The sequence below is a fragment of the Oreochromis niloticus genome, linkage group LG1, assembly GCF_001858045.2.
Source record: "Oreochromis niloticus isolate F11D_XX linkage group LG1, O_niloticus_UMD_NMBU, whole genome shotgun sequence".
Lineage (NCBI taxonomy): Eukaryota > Metazoa > Chordata > Actinopteri > Cichliformes > Cichlidae > Oreochromis > Oreochromis niloticus.
This window is the reverse complement of record NC_031965.2, coordinates 12,282,502-12,303,512: the sequence shown is the minus strand read 5'-3', so window position 1 is coordinate 12,303,512 and position 21,011 is coordinate 12,282,502. Positions and strand designations below refer to the sequence as shown.

The 21,011-nt window shown below is 39.3% G+C and overlaps 1 protein-coding gene across 1 annotated transcript in view; it reads left to right on the top strand.

Moving 5' to 3' along the window:
• map2k5 (mitogen-activated protein kinase kinase 5) overlaps positions 1–21,011 on the top strand; it is a 59,879-nt gene that overhangs the window by 645 nt on the left and 38,223 nt on the right. The window contains exons 2-12 of the mRNA XM_003456769.3: positions 1–49; positions 887–954; positions 7,264–7,333; positions 8,104–8,144; positions 9,418–9,485; positions 9,593–9,641; positions 10,731–10,795; positions 16,689–16,728; positions 16,869–16,937; positions 17,477–17,558; positions 18,508–18,569. Coding sequence (XP_003456817.1) covers positions 1–49; positions 887–954; positions 7,264–7,333; positions 8,104–8,144; positions 9,418–9,485; positions 9,593–9,641; positions 10,731–10,795; positions 16,689–16,728; positions 16,869–16,937; positions 17,477–17,558; positions 18,508–18,569 — 663 coding nt within the window. The remainder of the gene's footprint in view (positions 50–886; positions 955–7,263; positions 7,334–8,103; positions 8,145–9,417; positions 9,486–9,592; positions 9,642–10,730; positions 10,796–16,688; positions 16,729–16,868; positions 16,938–17,476; positions 17,559–18,507; positions 18,570–21,011) is intronic.

Here is a 21,011-nt window from a genome sequence, read left to right as displayed (position 1 = left end):
GTCGCAATCAGAGATGTCATGCCTGAAGCCACTGTCACGGCCTTTGAATGTAAGTACCTGCTTTAGAGTTGGACTGCTGTAATGCTGCAAGAGGAAATGGGAAGCTTTGAATGACTGTGTTTACACACCAAAACAATAGCCCTGTAATGTAGGGACTTGTAATCAGTTATCGGATTGGTCTGAAGGAGAGGAGATCTCATGCAGCTGTGTGGGACACTTGTTTATCCATCATATACTGTAAGCACCGATCCCTGCTGTCATGGGCTAGACTCTAGCCATCTTGAACTGGCTTCATCTATCTGAGAGAGTAAAAAGCTTCACACATTTCATTTTCATTGTGTTAGCTTCTCTCTTCTCTGTTCCCTTTTTTACTACCCGTGTTAACCTCTAGCCTGCGTTTTATCCAGAAATGCCATAGCTGCTGTACTAACGGACTGATTGACAGGAGCAGTTGAAGTTTCTCTCATTCAATCAAATTAAGATTTAGGGTCTTGGAATAGGCACCATTCAAGCCTGTTTATGGATAGAACATGCAAAGAGTTTGATTGACATACAAACATCAAAATAACGCTTACTGAGTGCTTTTATACGTTATATTTTATTGTATGATTTTGATTGTATGTTTTGGCTCCCCAAATTTTGCTATTGCATTAATACTTAATATGGAATGATATGCTTTCTTGTTTGCTTGCCTTTTTTTTTAATTAAATGTTTATTAAATACATAATAGTGTTGTTTTACAGTATCCTCTGTTTATATTTATATCACACTTGTTCTGTTTTGAATTTTCTCTGTGATTTCCCCCCTTCCCCATTATTAGTATTTTATTTTTTACAGTTGTACTATTTTTGTTTATGTGTTGTTTTTGTGTTTTTTGTTTTTTTAGATGAAGATGAGGTGGGAGACAGAATCACAGTAAGAAGTGATGAAGAACTCAAAGCCATGTTGTCATATGTGAGTACATAAATGTTGCATGCAGTACTTTGACCAAGTCAGGCAATAATACCCACAAATTACAATACTGTGCAAAAGTCTCGAGCAACCCTTGCTTCATCTTTATATTTTGTTTCCAACAAGCTGAACTTTGTAAGTCTTTAAAGTGCTCTTGAGCATAATTCTCTAGGCTATCTGAAGGTCAGGATATTGGCTGATTTTTATTTTTTACTCATTTTTAGTTCAGTCCTTCTACCTGACCATTTTCAGAGGACTGATGTTTGTTGTTTTGAGCTATTAGTCAAAAATCACATATCTCGGCAAGGTTTGTCAAGAAATCAGAAATGGAGAACAAAAGAAGATGTGGTAGGCCTAAAAATATTATCTACAGTAGATGAAAAGTATCTGAAAGCCCAAAGGAGTCATTAAGACATGGGAAAGCGAGGGTCAGATCAGCATGAAGAAAGGTAAAGCAAAAAAGAGACAGAGAATTTTTTTTAAAAAGGGTGGGAAAAAAAGACACAAAGGACAATAGGTCACCAACTGCTGCATCTGTAACAAAACCCATTCAACAAATAAACAGCACCTGATAGGGGATAGATACGCAAACGTACAGTCTTTCTGTGTGTATGTGAGTATGAGTTTTATTGTCTGTGTGATTGTTTGTGGTGTTCATGAAAGTTACATGATAATGAGTTTGAGAAACAAAAACAGCCACTGGTAGCCAGAGGTGACAACCTAAATTACACAAGATATGGACTGAAACTGTGTGGCAACAGGTCTTATGAAGTGATGAAGCTAAATTTGTTTAAAGTTGGTTGAGTTTAGGTTAAAGGTAGAACAGTGAGTTTCTACAGCTATCTGTTAAACGCTGTGAAGGCTCCGTCATGGTTTGGGGCTGCAGTTAAGCCTGTGGTGTTGGAGATCTTGTCAAAGCTGATGGAATCTGAGTGCAGAAAAGTGTGGTCGAACTTTGATACACCATGCAATCCCATCTGGAAAGTGTGTACCTGGGAACAGCTTTATTTTTCAGCATGACAATGATCCTAAACACACTGCAGTAAAACATGTCTGCACAGAAAAACACACAATTGAACACAGTCAGTCATGGATTGGCCTCCCCGGAGCCCAGACGTCAACATTATCAAAACAGTGTGGGATCATCCTGACAGAGAACAGAACAAAAGGCAGCCAACATCCAAAGAAGAGCTCTGAATGTCCTTCAAGAAGCCTGGAGAAATATTCCTAAAGTCTATTTAGGCAAATTAAAAGACAGATTGTCTAGGAGAGGTCACACTGTTTAAGAATAAATACGGTCACACCAAATATTGAATTTCAGACTTGTTAGAATTATACAAGCTCTATACATATGCTGTATTTCCAGGTATGTCTGCACATGTGTCAATAAATCACTGCATCTATGTCCTAATTTCCTAGAAAAATATAAAGAAATGAGGGGTTGATCAAGACTTTTGCACAGCACTGTACATGCCAGGGTTGTGTTTTCCAGTTATGCTGCTGTATTGTAGCATTCTTACTATGTGCCGATTCCTCATTGGAAAGTAGTTCTGACAGAAACTGTTCACATTCAATCCTTTGTGCAGTTTAGATGAAATGGCCAAGAGCATGTCTGAACTACATTTGAGCATTTTGAAAGGTCATCCTCCTTTATGTGTTCTGCACTATTTTGGTTAATTTTTTTTGTGCAGCTTTTTAGAGCCATTTAAGTGTCTGGGTTTTTTTATATTGTATCGTTTGGAAAGCTCTCTGAGGCACGTCAAATTGACATGACACAGTAACAAGGACGTTGTTCAGATTTTCTGTATTTTTTAAGTGCTTTGCACAGCGCGATAATAAAGCCACTCACCTCTCTTTTCATTAAGCACAACCTTAGACCCAGGCAATCATCAGCAATCCTGAACTCTCAGTTTGAGTGTTTACCTTTCTAGCTCGCATGGACTTAAGGTGTAAATAACAAGTCATTTTAAGAATGGTTTGAAAAAACCTTTAATATTAAATATGCTACACCAAAGTTTTTAATGTTAAAATAAAAGGGGTTCTTCGATAGCCACCAAAACCTTGGTGGCATTCAAAATGACCTCATCAGTCCGGTATATCAAATACTATAAAATACTTGGCCTAGAACGAGAAGCACCATTTTTCAGTTAGCAAAAAAGGAGACGGTAAGATGCTGATTTGATGGCAATCTCCACTGACGTAGTTATTTATAATATAACATGAAGAAACTGAAGCCATATAGCCTCATCTAGTAGCAGTTAACCTATGGCAATATTCAGCAGCACACATGCAGACACACGTCCCACATCCCCTTCAGCTGCCTCAAATACTGCAGTATATTTTCATATTCGACCATACTTACTGTTCATGCCGCGGACAGTAAGAGTAATGGCGTGTAATGGGTTTTCTGTATGAAGTACACTGTAAACTAAATGAACTGTCAATTTTTATTATTTATTATTCAGTACTTAAAGTTTTGCCTCATTAAAGAGCAGCCCCCCTGGGCTGCAGAGTTGTTCAAAATCTACTTTCATCTGTGGATGTCTTTTACCCCCCATCAGCTCACAATGATGCTACTAGAGCCACAGGCACAATTTACACTCCCTGCTTTTTTTTTTTTGTCCATTTTTGTCATGCATTCACTTGTGGTTGCTTTTTAATCATTAAGTAGCATAGGGTAGCAGGGTGATTAAGCAAAAAGAGACAGATGTTGTGCCAAGAAGTGTTGTTAAACAGACGTGGAAAAGGCTTTGACCTCAGCAAGTTTTGTTTTCCACAGATCCAGCGGATGTTGTTCTGTGCACTGTCCTGTTAAAGCTGGAGTAATGGTTGAGAAAGGGGCAGTGTTTACAGTGGGACAAATTATGATTTGATCTCCTGCTGAATTTGTAAGTTTGCTTACTTACAGTGAAATCAACAGTCTCTAATTTTTATGGCAGTTTAATTTTAATGGAGAGACCAAAATTCAACCAACGTCCAGAAAAAAACCTGTTGCATAAAAGTTCTAAATTGATTTGCATGTCATTGAGTGAAAAACCATTTGATCCCCAAGCAAAACAGGACTTAGTACTTGGTAGAAAAACCCTTGTTGGAGAGTACAGCAGTAAGAGGTTTCTTGTAGTTGGTCTTCAGGTTTGCACACATCTCAGGAGGGACTTTGGCCCATTACTCTTTACAGAAACTCTCTAAATCCTGTAGGTTTCTTGGCTGCCTCCTGGCAACTCAAAGCTTCAGCTCCCTCCACAGATTTTCTGTAGGATTGAGGTGTGAAGATTGGCGAGGTCACTCCATGACCATAATGTGCTTCTTCTTTAGCCACTCATGTGTTGCCTTGGTGGTCATTGTCATGCCGGAAGACCCATCCAGCACCCACTACCCATCTTCAGTTTTCAGGGAACGTGATTCTCGTCCAAGAGTTTAAGGGTGCATCTTGATGTGGTGAAGTTGTCTTTTACCCTTAACAAAAAACAGCCCCAAGACATAATGTTTCCACCTCCGTGCTTGACGTTGGGGATGCCGTTCTTTGGGTCATACCCAACATTTCTCTTTCTTCCTACACGGTAGGTCGATGCCAAAGAAGTCAATTTTGGTTTCCACAAAATTCCACAGCAGCTCCAGACTTCCATGATGCTGACCAATGTCGACTGATGGTCATTTTATATTTCTTTCATTATATGTCTGTGTGTGCACACAGCCAGTCTGTAGGAGCCATAATTCTGGCTGGGTTGAAGGGGATTAAATACTTGTTTCACTTTTTTTGTTTTGTTTTTTGTTTTTTTTTGTTTTTTTGTAATAATTCTATTAAAACCACAAACTAGCATTAACGTTAGAGACTATTAATTTCTATGTAAATTTTGGTTGTTTCTATTGTGATGTCAGCCCAAGAAGTCATACATCTGTGATTTCAAAAAAAAAACATGTCATGGCCTAAATGTTTAGTTGTATGTTACATGGAAAATATCACAATTAATTACAGAACCGTGCAGACTTGTTTTACTTGTTAGATAAAATTAGGCCGACACTGTGTTTTTTTGTTTTTTTTTTTAATTTCATTTTTATTTGTCTAAAAAATACATGTCCAAAAACCTTGAGTTCCTTGTAATTTGTTGCAGATGAAATGAAAATGTGTTTTATTTTGAGCAAAAATTGATATTTTGTTAAAGAAACATTGAAACGTGTATTGTGTTTGCTGGCAGTTCTACTTTTTGTCTTTATTCTGACATGCCTTAGGTGTATATAAATTTATGACTGACCCCTGCCTCTTTCTACAGCACCCAAAAGAAATATTAAGTATCCACAACAGTGCACAGCTTTTCCCACAGATTTCAGACCCCATTTGTTCAGTGAATTTTTGGCAAACAAATCTCGGAGCCTCATAATGGCTTTCTACTCATGGGACTGCCAGCTGTACAAAAAGCTGCTGATCACCTGGAAATACTGGGCTCACTAGACTATAATTTACGCTAGCCATGTACTTTGAATGTTTTATGCAAGTGTTATGCATTTCAGCTCTGGATTGCATTTGTATTTAGGTTTTTTTTTTTTTTTTTTTTGCCCTGTTGTTTGCTGCCTTTTGGCCTCCGTGGAGACTCTAGTGGGTTTTTGCTTGAGTGTTATTAATTCCAGGTGAGCAGACAGCCATTATATGAAATTAATAGGAATTAAGGGAAGCAGCATGTTAGGTGAAATGTGGGATAATTCAGTTTCTTCACGGTTGCTTTGTGTGTGTGTCTGTGTGTGTGCGTGCGTTTGGGAGGGTGTGTATATTTTTATTAGGAAATGTATAATCAGGCTTTTAAATACGCTGTCAGTGCACGATGTTTGCTTTCTTTTTTTTTTGTCTTGTTCAAGATCTTTGCTTTAACATTGCCCTGCGAAAAATTCACGCTCGTGATTACTGAACAAAATTAATGCTCAAATTCAGCACTTAATTAACATCAGTCTACAGAGGGCATTTATTGTGAGAAGTATCCCCCAGCACTAAGAACATTGATTGCTACATGCTCCTGCGAGACCCGCTAGACTTCCAGGCATTTCTAATCATTGTTCGACACCTTGAAAGACAGACGCCCCCTGTTCAAAGTTAAAGACCAGCCTATGTCAGGTGCTAAAAAAAAAAAACATGTGACCTCATCCCTTCCTCACTCAGCTCCCCCTGGAGGTAGTGGCGCTAATTCCACCGTTCCCATTTGCTCTTGGTCTGCTAATGATGATGAGACTCACACTTTCTCTCTCTTGCACTCTGGCTTGTCCCTTAAGGCTGAGCGATGGTATTTGGGATCGGACACTGTTTAGTTATTGGCCAACAATGGAGAATGTCTTTTAATAACACACCTACTACAGATTAGGTGGTAATTGCCGCCTTAATCAATAAGCTAGCTGAGCGGAAAATTAAAGGTACGTGAAGCCCGAACACCCCCAATCGCCCCCCCAACACACACACACCACGTTTTTTTGCTATTAAGACCCATTGTTCAGATGCGGCCTATTGAGAATGCTGGAGGGCGAAAGCAGAGGGCTAGGAGCGAGGAGGGGATCTGACAGTGATAAATAGGCCTTTTAATAACAGCTGTGCCACATGGGTAGCCATTCTGATCCATTCCCATCCAAGCCGTGCCCATCGTCCTCTCTCCTGCCTCCTCAGTGAAAGAGCATTTACATTGTGCAGCGATGACTCGGTACTAGTTTGTAAATGAATCACAATAAACTCGTGTATGTGTGCACAATATAAAGACATCGTCTCAAACTCAACCCCTTCAAAAGCAGAAGACATCAACAAAACGCACATAAATAAACACACACACACACACTCTCTCTCTCCCTCCCATGCTCACACACACTTGCGGTTTAACAGATGGTTTGGTTAACTGAAACATCAATTATTGCATTGCCTTGGCAAGCAACCGAGAGGCTCCAGAGTGCGTGCATGCACGTGTTAGTCCTGTAGGATATGAGTGTTTGGTGAGCTGTTGACCTGGAGGAGAAAAGGGTTAATGCTACACTCCTTCAGAACAAGCCCACAGGGCATTGGTCCTCGTCTGCAACAGATTTCCGCACAGCATGCTCACGTTTTTTACAAAAGACTGTGGATTAATTCTGGTGGCAGTTAAATAAACATTTTGTGTGTGTGTGTAATACTCTAAAATTAGGCCATGTAGTGTAGGGTCAGATCTTCAGATTTAAGGTTTTTCTCCCACTGTCGTGTGCCGTTGACATTCTTGTACAGATATTATCTGTGAACTTAAATGCATGTAAAGTCATTTAAAATTAGTGTCACACTCGACTGTTTGTCATTTTCTTTTCCCCTTTTAGTACTGCAACACAATGAATGAACAACGCATGAATGGACTGCTGCCGGACCCTTTGCAGATTTTTCCAAGAGGTACAAAAGTGAGATGTTCCGTTTTTATCACGGGCTAGGCGATGCTAAAGGCTGCTTTGTAATTAACTTGGTGACAATTAATCACCAGCAACATTTAAATATATAAAAATATTCACTCTTTAATTGTAAACGCCTATTTTACTAAAATTAGTGTACATGACCTGTGCTGTTTTCACAAAAATGTGAGCATTTGGTGAGTAGGAGTAACAGTAGAGCCTCTGGATAACATTAAAATTCAGCGGCTGGCTTTGTTGTTGAAAGTCATTCATAAATCTACATTTCTTTTGCTCCAAGGGCATTCAAAGTGCATGCTTGTGTTCAGCTCAGGCTAAGCCTTGCCTGCATCTCCGGCATTGTGCAGTTTCTGTTCCTGAACTGGTTTTCATAATGAGGGCCTTTTCATAACATAGTTTTTCTATATTTTCAGCTAGTTTTCACACCGCTCAAAGACATACATAATCTCTAACAGGCCCTAGGGGAGATGTGATGAAACATTTTATTGTCTCCCTTTAGCTCTCTGGCTCACTCTGTTTCTCTCTCTATCTGCCCCTCTTTCCTGTAACGCTGTGATTGTTTTCTTTCTACCTAACTACCAACCAACCATCTCAAGAGACCAACAGCTCAATCACTCTCTTGTCCACAACTAATTTTTTAGTAACTCTCATTTCATTTCATCATTTTTTTTTCCTTCATAAAGAACTGATTCCTTTTCACCACATTTGTAAATGGCCCAGTGATGTGTTCTACAATCTAGTCAATTACTGTTTCAGCCGGCAAGACTCCAGGGATCCGGAACATACATGGCCTGAAGGTACCTATCTCAATAATTGTTTCGGCTGCCTTACACAGAGAATGAGGGGAGGGGAGGGTGAGAAGTTGAGTCAAATGGATTGATAATGCTGTGTTCCACTTATTGAAATGTCAATTGAAGTCAAGGCTCTCCTTCTCTTTCACTCATTGTCTTGCTCCCCTCGACTATGTTTATGCATTAGCATATCTGGCTGCGGCTGTAGCAGGGCCTGTCTCTGCTTTTCCATCCGTCTCTCTGTATTCTTGATTCTCATGCTGCGATAGTCATTTAAGAACAAGGTGTTATCTCCCCTCCAGAGTATTATGATCCTCTCATTCCCTATGATAGAAAGAGTGTCAGCGTTGGTTAGAGAAAAAACTAAATCGGGCAATAAGAAGATGTCATTGTTCAACCATGAAATTGTCATTACAAGCCCCCAAATGGCCTCTCGCAGACCTTCCCATTTTATGTTAGGCATATGTTGCTATTGAAACTCACTGCTAATTACCATGGGTTAAATGACTTGACACCTCCTCCATCTCTCCAGATGATCCATATTATATCCATCTGCATTTCAATGATAAAATCACCCCCCCACACACACAAATACTACTTTATGTATCCTCTGAGGAGCTTTGAGAAATGCTACTGAACCGAGTCAGTTTTTTTTAAAGGTCAAGAGTCGGTTTTGAGAATACAATGTTCTTTCCAGAAAACCTTTAGTCTTTTGCTAATCTTTCCCCGCTTTTCTCCTGCTTTAATACAAAAGTAATTGGCCGAGGGAAGCCCTGTGTGCCTTTTTAAATGAGGTTTTCTTGGGCACTAATTAAAGAGACATTCCCTGTGCTTTAGTGGACCCAACGCATTGGCCTTTTGATCTCAATTAATATGCTATTTTTAGTATCTCCTTTACAGGGTCTTGTCTCTCCTTTTGTGTTCATATCTAGGTTGAGTCTGAAGGTCTTTGGAGTAAACATAGATGCAGATGCAGATGCAGATGAATAGATGTAAAGAAAAAGTCTCCCACGAGGCACGAAAATGTGAATGTCTTAAGTTTTCATCTCGACTCTCCCAGCTGATTTTTGCTGTCTTTCTGGCTCTCGTACATTCTTGTGCTTTTATGCAAATAAAAATTTTCTTCTTCTTCATTTGGATTTTTTTTTTTTTTTAAGCAGTCAATTGACTTCACAAGCTGAAGCGAGAATCTTGTGTTTTATTGTCCATGTGACTGTGCGCCGTTTTTTGTGTGTGTGTGTCTTTTTACATTCTTATGCCTGTCTTTGCACACCTTCAGGTTAATACAAGGCCTAACCCAGCAAATGACTGCAGTCACGCTGTCCCAGACTCTATAGCTAACAACAGGTGAGCTTTCTGGGGCACATGGATCATGTTACACTACCTGGAATAAACAGCTAAACCTCTGGTTGGTACATTTGGTGAAGTCTGATATACTGCTTTCTGTCCTCCAGCTTAAAAAAGTCATCTGCTGAGCTGAAGAGGATCTTGACAAATGGCCAGGTTAGTGTGTGCTTTGGGGTTTCTGTACGATTCCAGCCTGTAATCTTACTGCTGTTGCTCTGATACCTACTGAGGGGCTGTGGGCATGTCATACAGGGTGTGTATTTGGATGTTGTCTCGTCACGCTGACTGCACCCAATATATAGACTCGCTCTCTCCTTTCTCACTCACACACACTCTGACTCTGTAACTAGTGTACGCATTCAGACACAGTGGCTATCATGTAGGAAGAAAATTAGACATAAAGCCTTCCTGGTTTCTGTCTGATTTTTGGGGTTTCACTGTATTACTGTAGGGTCTTTATCTTAAAATATAAAGTGCCTTGAGGTGACAGTTGTTGTGATTTGGCACTGCATAAATAAAATTGGAATTGAATCCTCCTTTCTCTTTACCTCCATCTTCTCACCTTGCTATCACATTAGTTGTGGTTAAATTAGGGAGGGTCCATTATCACGTGTTGTGTGCAGGCGTGTTTACATGCTTACTGCACAGCCTGAACCTTATCAGTACAGATCCACAGTCTAAATATCAAAATAAAGGAACTTTTTGAACTAATGTATTGTTAGTCTTTATGGATCTTATTCTGCCTTCTTCAATGCTTCGTTGATATTTATATTTACATGAGCTCTGCCTCAATCAATTATTTCATCGTCCTGGTTGGAAAAATCTACAAAATGTGCAAGAGGAGGAAGCTACATTATCACACTCTGACTTTAAAAAACAAAAATCAAATAATTATAAAATGACTGAAAACAAATCATCATTAAATCCTAAAACATTCAGTGTCCCACTCGCCCAAACACGGTATTGTTTCTTTGTTTTAAATTGGACAGCAAAACCTTGTATTGATCTCTTCTCCTCCCTCTCTTATTTTGTTTTTCACTCCTTATGTCGCTGAACTTGGACTGACCTGAATTCTTGTCTTGTTTATTGCCTTCAATTACAGTGCAGTCCCATCTCCCTCACATGCTCACATCCCTGTCTCTCTGCCAGTTTACTTACACGTGTAATCCAGCGGTTGCATTGCTTCTCATGTTATAACATCCAGTTACAATCAGTGTAATCCTGGGTGTGTTTCCTTCTCTGCAGATAAATGCCCAAGATATCCACTATCAGGAGCAACTTGGCCATGGAAACGGAGGCACAGTTTACAAGTAAGTGTTTGTTGGCTCTCACAATGAGGCACCAGCATTACAAGGCCAAAGCACTGTAATGGATAGTGACACTGAAGAGATTATGGTGTATTCAGTAAGCCTGAAAAAACTGTACCTGGCAGATATTCAACAAAAGTGGCTACTTTTAGATTGAGTGTGACTTTTATCATCTTTCTGTCTACTTTTTCTAACAAAATAGGACTCAAAACTGCATTTTGTGTGAAGGGTTTTCATTCCTCACGGCACTCTTTCTGTTCAGTTGTGTCTCCATCTATCGCTCACTGTTTGGTGGGACATCTGTCAGGCTGGTTTTTGTCTGTACCTTCATTTTTTTTTTATTCTGGGTTGAAGGTTGCAAACATATATGATATCGATTTGGGGCTGTAAGGTATGACAGCCATTGACTTAATTGGCCTATAGTAGAGCACATAACCTACCACCAAGAAGACCTCCATCCTTTCTGGCTAGACAAATGTATGACTGACCTGATAACGGTGTGACAAGGTTGGCATTTGTGTCGCTCCTTCTATCTTTCTTTCCCCTACCTTGTGCTTTCTCTTTCCCATCAATCCTCAGCTATTGAGCTGTTTTATTGAGATTGAAGTATTGATCACTGCTCAGACTAACCTTGGCTTGACGGAGTGCTCTGCTTCTGATAGTCCAACAAATCCAAACGTCTGTCTTTTTTATTTCTTCATCCTTTTCTTTCCAAACACCTTTTACTGTTTTATGATTTTTCTGAGTTTTTTTTTTAAATATATATATATAAAGCAGCAGTTTCTTATAGTTGTCATAGAATAAGATTGTTCATCAGTTTGGCACCAGAAGTGGTTACACTGCACAGGGGAAGGCCAATACTGCAAACCCAACAACTTTTCAGTCAATTTAGCCCAGCAAAAAATCTATATGCAATGCTGCTGAAATTTCTAAGGTTGAAAGGAGATGATTTTGAAAAAACAAAACAAGTAATGTTTGTTATTTGTGTTCTATGTATGTGTTCATCTAATTTTAATTTGGCTTTTATTAGTATTTAATGAACATGTTTTAATCATTTGACAGATGCTTTTGTAGGCCAGAATCATCTAGACAAGCAAAGGAAACCAAGTGTACTGAAAAATGTGCATGTTGACCGCTCACTCTCATACCATCTTTACTATGTATGATGCTAATTCCATTGAGCAAATGTTGTGACCTAGAAATGAGGCGATGCTGTGCCCTCTTCAGGATCTGCTGTTCATTCCATCTTATATTGGGCCTATCACTTGTGAATAGCACTACGATAAGCTCCCCACCTTTTAACCTCTTAGCCCATTTATGACCTAGAGCCATTTAGACTCAATTGGATGTTACCAACATCTCAGCTCTCCATAGCCACATGCTGACCTAACCATCCATCAATGTCGGCCTTTGTTTTTTATTACACACTCTTTCAGAGGTCCATCTTGTCCGCCACTCCTACTGACTCTACGCCTTATAAATACAATAACAAGGACACACAGGCTGTACTTGTGACTCGTGGCGGTGCAATTAAAAGAAGCACATTTGCCTGGCTGTGGTGACATCTACTTAGACATCCACGGCTCCTTTAGTGTCTCAGCCCATTTTCTCCATTGATTTTATTTTTCCCTTCTATTGATCATTGCATTTCAAATGGCTGTGCTTCATTGGTTGATTGCTCTTAGATTTTCTAGTTGTCTGAAGAACCAGAGGCATTGTGTTTCCATATATCTGTCATTACAACGACCCTTAAAAAGGAACACCTTTTTTTCAATTTTTTGTTTCCTTTATTAAATTTGGTCCAATATATCAATTTTTGCAGTGATGGGTAAGAACTAGAGCCTTAACAGGTATATCAAATACATTTTGGGGATGGATGACTTCACCTGTAAATGCTCAAGCTTTCTCTGAGTGAAACTGTTTCCAGCTGTGCTGCAGTGTTTGCCGTGATTCATGGATGTCCCGCTCTAAACACTTCATCTGCATTTTTACCAAACTCGAGAACAGTGTTGGTCAAGTAAACCTATTTAAACCTATTTTCTGCACATTCCAGCATATAAAATAAAATAGTTGTTTGTGTTTACACTCACTCTTTCAAATAGATGCAAGTAAAACACAGCAGAAAATAAATAAAATCAAAGACTCAGCGGTCCTGTTGCTCTATTTTCACCTGTATAGCATGAGTGGGGCAGGCGGAGGTTTGCCCTGGTGCAGGTGTGTCGCAGCGGTCAGTGGAAGGATCTGGGAGTTCCTCTGTGAATTTCACATTTCCGTGGCAGCGCACTCGGTGCTTGCTCGGAAGTTTAGGGGTTTTTTCGCTGTAAAAAGAAATTTTCTTCCCGCGCAGTGAACAGCGGACGCTAATGTTTTTGTCACTTTTTACAGAATCAAACTCAAAGTAAGGTCAGCATTTCCACGCTTGAAACACCGCACGGTCATACTCTCCCCCACACTCGTTATATTATCCATTGTTGATCTGCACACAGCTGTTGCCACGAACGTCACGGTCGCTTACGTCATTGTCATGAGACACTCTCGCAAAAAAATCACGGTTTTAGTAACGCAGTACTAAAACCGTGATTTACTGTTACTTACGGGAAAGTAACAGTAATCTAATTACCTTTTTTGCTATAGTAATCACTTCCTTTACTCGTTACTTGAAAAAAGTAATTGGATTACACGTTACTGCCCATCTCTGCTTGAGAATAAAAAGCACCTTTTGCACCAATCTTAATGTTGAGGTTGTTGATCCAAAGACCAAATGGCAGTATCCATTGGAGGAGCCAACAGTGGCTCATAAAGTGTGCGCAACACTTTTTTTAAGCATTCAAGGTGAGGGTCAGACTGTTGGTCGTACTATAACTTCCTGAATCATCTAAATCGGATAATTTCCCGCATTTGACCTCAACTTTAGTGCCTGCAATCATACCCGGACCTACTGCACATTAAAAACACAGGCGTACTTTTTAACTATACCAATACATTTCTCACTCATCGCCTAACCTTCCTTCAGGTTTAGCTTCCTATCATCACATCCGCTGTCCTAAAATCAAATTCAACTTGATGGGTTGCCTGCGTGCTTTGTGCATGTGCTGAGCCCAGGACTTCTATGGAGCAATGTACAAGGCTGATTTTGAAGTGGTGATTATAATTTAGATGAGTTATGGTTTTTGATATTTGTTGATATTTGTATATGAAGACCTGTTAAGCTAACTTGGGTCTCATTAATGCACATCTATTTCTGTTTCATCCACAAGAGGCCTGTCCACAAAAATAATGACCTTTTTCACACAGTGGCAAAGAAACCTTTAAACACTTTTTATTTGAACTTTGAATTTCTGCTCATAATGTTTTGGATAATTAGGGAGCCTTTTATGTCTCTGTGTTTGGGTTTCTGTCAGTCTGTGGCACTTGGGTGACCGATGAAAGCAGTATCAGGTGAGGGAGTCAGGGAGAGAGAAAGGCAGCTCGTCGTCCATGTGGCAGTGTAAGCATAGCACGTTAGCCCTGATCCAGGAGGCCGATCTCTAACCCACGGCCCCAACTTCAGAGACACAGAGAGAGGCCCTATGAATACTGCATGATGAAGCTTTTATTACAGAGTGAGCTGGAGTGTAAATAAGATCCAGGCAATGGGGCACGTTTACCGGGGTCAGATCAGGGGGAAGTGGCAGGGGGTGGCTATGTAACCTTGTCCCCATGTCTCCTGCTGTCACAAGCCTGTCACTGTAACTCATACAGGGATGTTCGGCCCTGAGGCAGTCAAGGACAACCTCAGAATAAAGCTTCAGTGCAGTAGAGGTCCTATTGTGTCTCCACCCCTAAAACATGCCCTGAACGTGCATTTCTTTAAACTTGGAGATTAAGAAACTATTCACTGTTTCTCAGATATTCTGGCCTCCTTCAGCAGCAAAAACTGCCATCGGATGTTTCCTGTAGTTGAGATGTTTGTAACTTGAGACTTGCATGATAAGGAAATAACTTGCAGAGGACCACTCTTCCTCCAAAACCATGCAAGTCCATCGATATTTCCAGACTTCATAGAACAGCTCTCTTACAGCTTGCTATGCATCATAATTGGCTGAGGTTAAGATCATTGTAGAATTTGTACTTTCTTTATTATTCCTGAAAAGCAGTGTTCAGTTTTCAGCACCTCCTCAGTGAGAACAATAAGTTGTTTAGCACGGTGAAGACGTGGTTTAATCTCCTTTCAGGCTGCCAGACTTACACAGCCTGCCCAGTCAGTATTTAACATGTCTACCCCTGCAATCTTGCCTCAATTAACATCTTTGTCTTAATTAAGAAGCAGCAGTCATGCTTAACTGATATTGATTGTAGCTTAAAGGAAGACCGAGACATCAAAATGAAAACAAGGCTATCAGCCTTCGTGTTCAAAGAGCTCTGGTCTAGAAAGATGACGCTTAAATTCTTAAACACTGTATCCGTCTCGAGGCAAAACGAAATGACAGTGTGAAATCAGAAGAAGCTAAGGGAGAAAATATTTAACAAAAAACAACAAAAAAATCTGGCCTTCTTGTTTTATCTGTAAAATTTGGCTCATGGCAGAAGTTTGTCATGGGTCCTGACACAAATTGAAGTTGTAAGTAATTCAGAGGATTATTTAAGCGATACTGACTCTACTACCTGTAGATTCAAGTGTAGCTATCAGTGAATTTAATAAATTGTTTAATATGTGAGGTTACTGTTTCTTCTCTCGACAAATGAAATAAATGACATTCTCTTAAATGTCTGAAGTTTGTCTTTAATTAGGGGAAAAAGAGAAATGTGGCATGGCTGTAGTCAGAAAGCCAGAGCCAAAGTTAGCTCTAACTGTGGGTAAAAACCTGAAAGGCACTAATAGGTGCCATTAATTAAAGGCCTGGGACAGTTTAGAGGTATCTGTCCGAAGAGAAATGCGATCCTCCAATCTTAGACACATTAATCACACCTCGTGCATTGCACATTCTCTCTGGATGACCCACAGACGGTTGAGTAGCCAGGTATCACATTTACTAAGCCTGTTTGTGAGCTAACCAGCCTGTGTGACGTACACTGAAGCCAGCTCATCCCCGTCACCTGACAGCTGTTGGACAGTATTTGTCCTTGAGGATTGTATGTTGAGAGGTCCTGAGGTATTGTCACCGGTGCCGTAAACTAACCTTCAAGGGCTGTAACTAAAGCCGATGTTTGGCATTAAGGAGTTTGATAATTAAATCATTATGGGGCCAGGTCGGTGGCTGCTGCTTTACTTGCAACTCAAAACTCTGTCTGGAGCAACTAGACAGAGGGCTGACTGCATCAGGTTTTGCGTGATGCTCTCTGACCTTGAAGAGAAATAACAGCGGGATTTTGTCAGTCTGGTTTAGATTCTGCTCAAAAAGTCCGATGTGGATGATTTATAGTCAGTTCTGTTGGTCAATAAAACATTATTGAACTAACTGTAGCATTACTCGCATCATCACAGCTTGTGGTGGTTTTAATCAGATAGTGTTGCAGGTTTTTCTTTCAGAACAGAGTCTAGAGCAGCTTCATGTAATAGAAGTGTTAAAGGGAGTAAACTTTAATGGCAAAATATGAATTTATGAGCAAAGTATGGCCTCACATTCACCAGATATGAACATCATTGAAACTCTATTTAAAAAAATGCTGTAGAAGAATAAGAAGCTACTTTCGGCTGCTCCCTTATTCACAAGGGGTGAATATGGGACTATTTGTATGAGGCAGGTTTATTAAATACTGAGTAACGAGGGTGCTCAAATTTGTATAAATGCCACATTTCTTTCATTTTATAAGTTCATTAAATAAAAAAGTAACAACATATGACTGTCTGAGACTGCATTCCCTCTTTTTTCAGTTTTGTTTTTAATGTTATTGTCTTCTCTTTTGACCCATCCAGAGCATACCACGTTCACGGCAAACGGGTTTTAGCTGTCAAGGTGAGAATTCCTTCCATTTACATAACGGTCATAGTACTTACTCTTTCATTTAGTCCGTCCCTTTGAAACATCAGCGGAATTTGTTGGTGTCGAGTTTATAATTTGGCTGCCCCTTTTGTCTCGCCCATGTGTGATTGCAGGTCATTCCCCTGGATATCACGGTGGAGTTACAGAAGCAAATCATGTCAGAATTAGAAATTCTCTACAAGGTTAGTTTTGAGCGACTAGTTTGCCTACTCTTCTTCACCAAAACATTTTTTTTCTCCACTGATGTCTGATGTCCTACCGCACCTACATTTTTAATTAACCATGAGTCTAACTAATGAAATGCCATTTATCACCTCTGGTCTTACTTACTAAGCCAGGGATCAGTGATACATGAACAAACACACACAAATGTGTGTGTGATCTGAGCAAGAATATATACTTAGTCTGTGTGTGTGTGTGTGTGTGTGTGTGTTTGTGTAATTCAATGATGAATGTAATACTTCTTTCAGCAGTTAGACTTGCAATGGATGCTGCAGTGATGCTTTTGAATCATGGACTGAAATCTTAAAATCTGATCACAAAAAGCTTTTGTGCAATTGTTGCAACTTAACACTCAAATTCCTGATCATTTTTCTTTTTTTCTTTTCAAATTTATTTATTTGTATTTATATTTTTTATTTTTTTTTATTCTTTGTAATCCTGATTAAATATTTTTGGCATGCTCTTATATGATCACATTTTCTGTGCTCTTAAATTGCAGTGTGATTCTCCCTACATCATCACTTTCTTCAGTGCCTTTTTTGTAGAGAACAGGATATCAATATGCACAGAATTTATGGACGGTGAGTTTCTTTGCGACTTAAGCAAGTAGCTCCTGTTTTTTTCCTTTGCTAGCTACAGTTGTATAAAAGAGACTTTGGGGAAAAGTCCTCTTTCTCTGCCATGTACCCATTTACACTTCTGCAGATCAAGAGAATGTCTGATCGCTGTAAGCTGTTTAGCATGGCTGTGTGCTAAAAGCTACAAGGGCGTGATAAATCCTGACTTAAGTGCAGTTGTAGGTGTATTTGTGTGTGCCTTTGCTGGTGTGAGATGGAGAACTTTTGGGGGGAGGTGGGGGAGAAGCTGTATATGTTTGTCAAAGTGTGTGTTAATGCAGTGATTTCCCTCGATTCACACATTTTCTAGCTTGTCAGCAGTCTGTATAACTTCTGAGTACTCTGTTAGTTCGTGAAACGTCATGAAATTTCTGGATGTATGTGTACAAATGTCAACAGGTTCACATATAGCAAACACTGAATGATGATTGGATATATTTGTGTATAGTCGCTGTAATTTTGCAGCATACTTGGATGATATCCTCAGTATCACTTTATCTTAAATTAACTGGGTAGCATTTTGATAATGTTAAAAAAATGACTGATTAGACTTTTATTTTTATTATTACTGCTACTATTATTATTATTACTTTTATTATTTCATTTTTATTTATTGATTATTTATGTATTTAAATTAGTTTTGTGTACTTTTTGCAGTGTATATGTAGATCAGCATTGCTCTCTTGGCAATGATGCCAGTTCAGGATCTGTGGGATATAGATCTATGGGCTAGATAAGTAATATAAAACCTGGATTAAGATAAAATGAGCATTACTTTTTTTACTTTTTTAATCTGACTTGTGCAACATGTCTGTATTACTGTAACGCTCTAAATATACATACGCACATACACTTATATATACATACATTGACACTGACTAACCTGTGTCAATGGGAAATCTGTGTTATGCAGGTGGCTCACTGGACGTCTACAAAAGAATTCCAGAGCACGTGCTTGGGAGGATTGCTGTGGCGGTAAGTGTTCATAAAGTATGCAGAGTTTCCCTGCTGTAAAGTTAAAACCTTTTTTTACTCCATATACAGAGCTCTAGCTGTGAGCACAACAGACCCCACCTACCTGCTATTCAAACTTTCTGTTTGCAAGAAATCAGCCAATCAGATAAAAGTTGGTTTAAAGGATTTGGTGCGGCACTAAAAAAAAATTTTTTTCAAATTGTGGATGAATAGAGGCTAAACAATTGTCTAATATAATATAAATATACAATATTTTAAATAGTGAAGTAAAATTCAGGATTCTTTATTTCCCCTCTCTTAGCCTGGTTCTTCCAGATGTTTCTACCTGTTAAAAGGGAGTTGTTCCTTCCCACTGTCACCAAGTGATTGCTCTGATTGTTGGGTTTTATTTGTATTATTGTAGAGGCTTTATCGTAAAGTATAAAGTGCTTTGATGTGACTGTTGTTGTTGTGATTTGGCACTATATGAATAAAACTGAACTGAAGCGAATTACAAAATTACAGTTATACTACCAATACTAAATGAGTTATACATGTTGACATGTATAAAAAGTATAGCATCGACAAAATGTGTATATACATATCTAAGCATATATAATATGTTATGGCAAAGCCATTGAGGCGGTTAATTTGTACTACTTGTACTTTTTAAGATAGTGCTGTCGACCCTCTATAGTACATATGTTTCAAAGCTGTGGCCCAAATACATCAGTGGTCCCACGTGCTCCATGACAGACAGTCGAATAGATGGATGTAATAGAAGTATTTTAACTATTGCATTTTGTGCTTAAGGTAGATATTGCATAGGGATCAAACATGAACTTGTTTGTGCGTACCCAGAGCATGAAAGTATAGTGATGTCACTCAATATAATTGAATATTCATATTATTTTAATGCTTTATTATGAAAACAAGTATAAAAAATGGTTTTCTGACCACTGTTGATGTCTGGGATCATCGTCATTCATCAGGATTGGGTATTGACAACATTTTTTTTTATATCAATGCCAAATGAATAAATAATATGAAATCCTGCTTGTAAACATGAAACCATCGCTAAAAGCTTGGAGGCTTACCGTTACAATGAATTGGACATTTTGTAACTGTTTCTCAGTCGCACCTGGCTCTCGATTCCCTTTTCTAGTCGGTGGTTTTACCTCTTGAATTTAATTGCCCATGCGTGCGTGGCACTCACAGTTTCAATCTGACCTGTTATTTGTTTGCTGCAAACAGAACAGACCTGAGACAAAAACTCATTTAATGTATTAAAGAAATAAAGAAAGGAGAACCACAGGTGTGAATTTTTCAATTAGCCCTGATTAGGTGAATGATGGACAAAGTGAGTGTTGTTTTCCTCGTACCGGCCCCGTGTCCGCTTCTCCTCCATGTTCTCCTCTCAGTTAAAACTCACATTTTGATCGTATTTGGCCTTGATGTTGATTAATGCATGCCTCTTTTCCACACTCATTACCCCTCTCCTGTCTCCACCTCCTCTTTTCTGTCTCTCTCCTTTAACTTTGTCCGTAATCAAACAATGACAGCTATTTAGTCAGTGTTAATTCTAATTCACAGCTTTCCTTCCTTTCCACTGTCACAGTTGTTAATTATCACAGAAGGAAAAGCACCCAAGAGGGTGCGAGTGGAGCTGCAGACGCCAGTTGTTGCGCTTGCACCACAACCTTTCAAAGCAGCAGGACTTCAGAGAGCTTTTGTGATTTCTTAATTTATCACAGAGGTTGTTTTGCACGAGTGCTGGATGACGGGAGCCTTGAAGCTAAAATCAGCTGTCACACCCCGTAAATGAAGAAACCACCACAAAGCAGCATTACACATTTGCAAATGACTTTAATACTTAATTCTTACTTTTCTAGGTGCCCTAAGCTGGCTCCTTCCTAATTCTTCAGCTATTTTCTCTTTTCTCTAGAGAGAAAGTCAGCTTGTTCAGAAAGACTTTCTTGTGTCTGTATTCAATTCTTGTTGGTTGCTTCCTGATTTGTAGACTTGTAGACAGTTTACTCCAATGCACATCATAATTTTAGCCAATTTGATGTCCATGTTTCCTCAAATGACTTCATAGCTTAACACTGTTGTTGGGATAGACTGTAGAACTTGCCTACAGTATTGTGCAGAAGTCTCCTCCCATTTCCCTGTGCATTGGGAAATGGGAAATAACAGTTTATTGAAATGTGCGCAAGCATAAATGGAAATACAGTAAATAATGCAAAACTGGAGTTTGTACAATTAGAAAGAGTTAAAAGTCAGTATTTTGTGTGAACACCTTTATTCTTAACCACAGCCTGAACTCTCTGAAACATCTTTTCCACTTGCATCTACTCAGCTCGACTCTACTGGATTCTACTTGGTTTTTAGGGTTTTTCATTACGTGCTCGTTTTTAAGTACAAAGTTGGCTGGGGTTGCAAGCGAGCCGAGTCTAGCCAAAA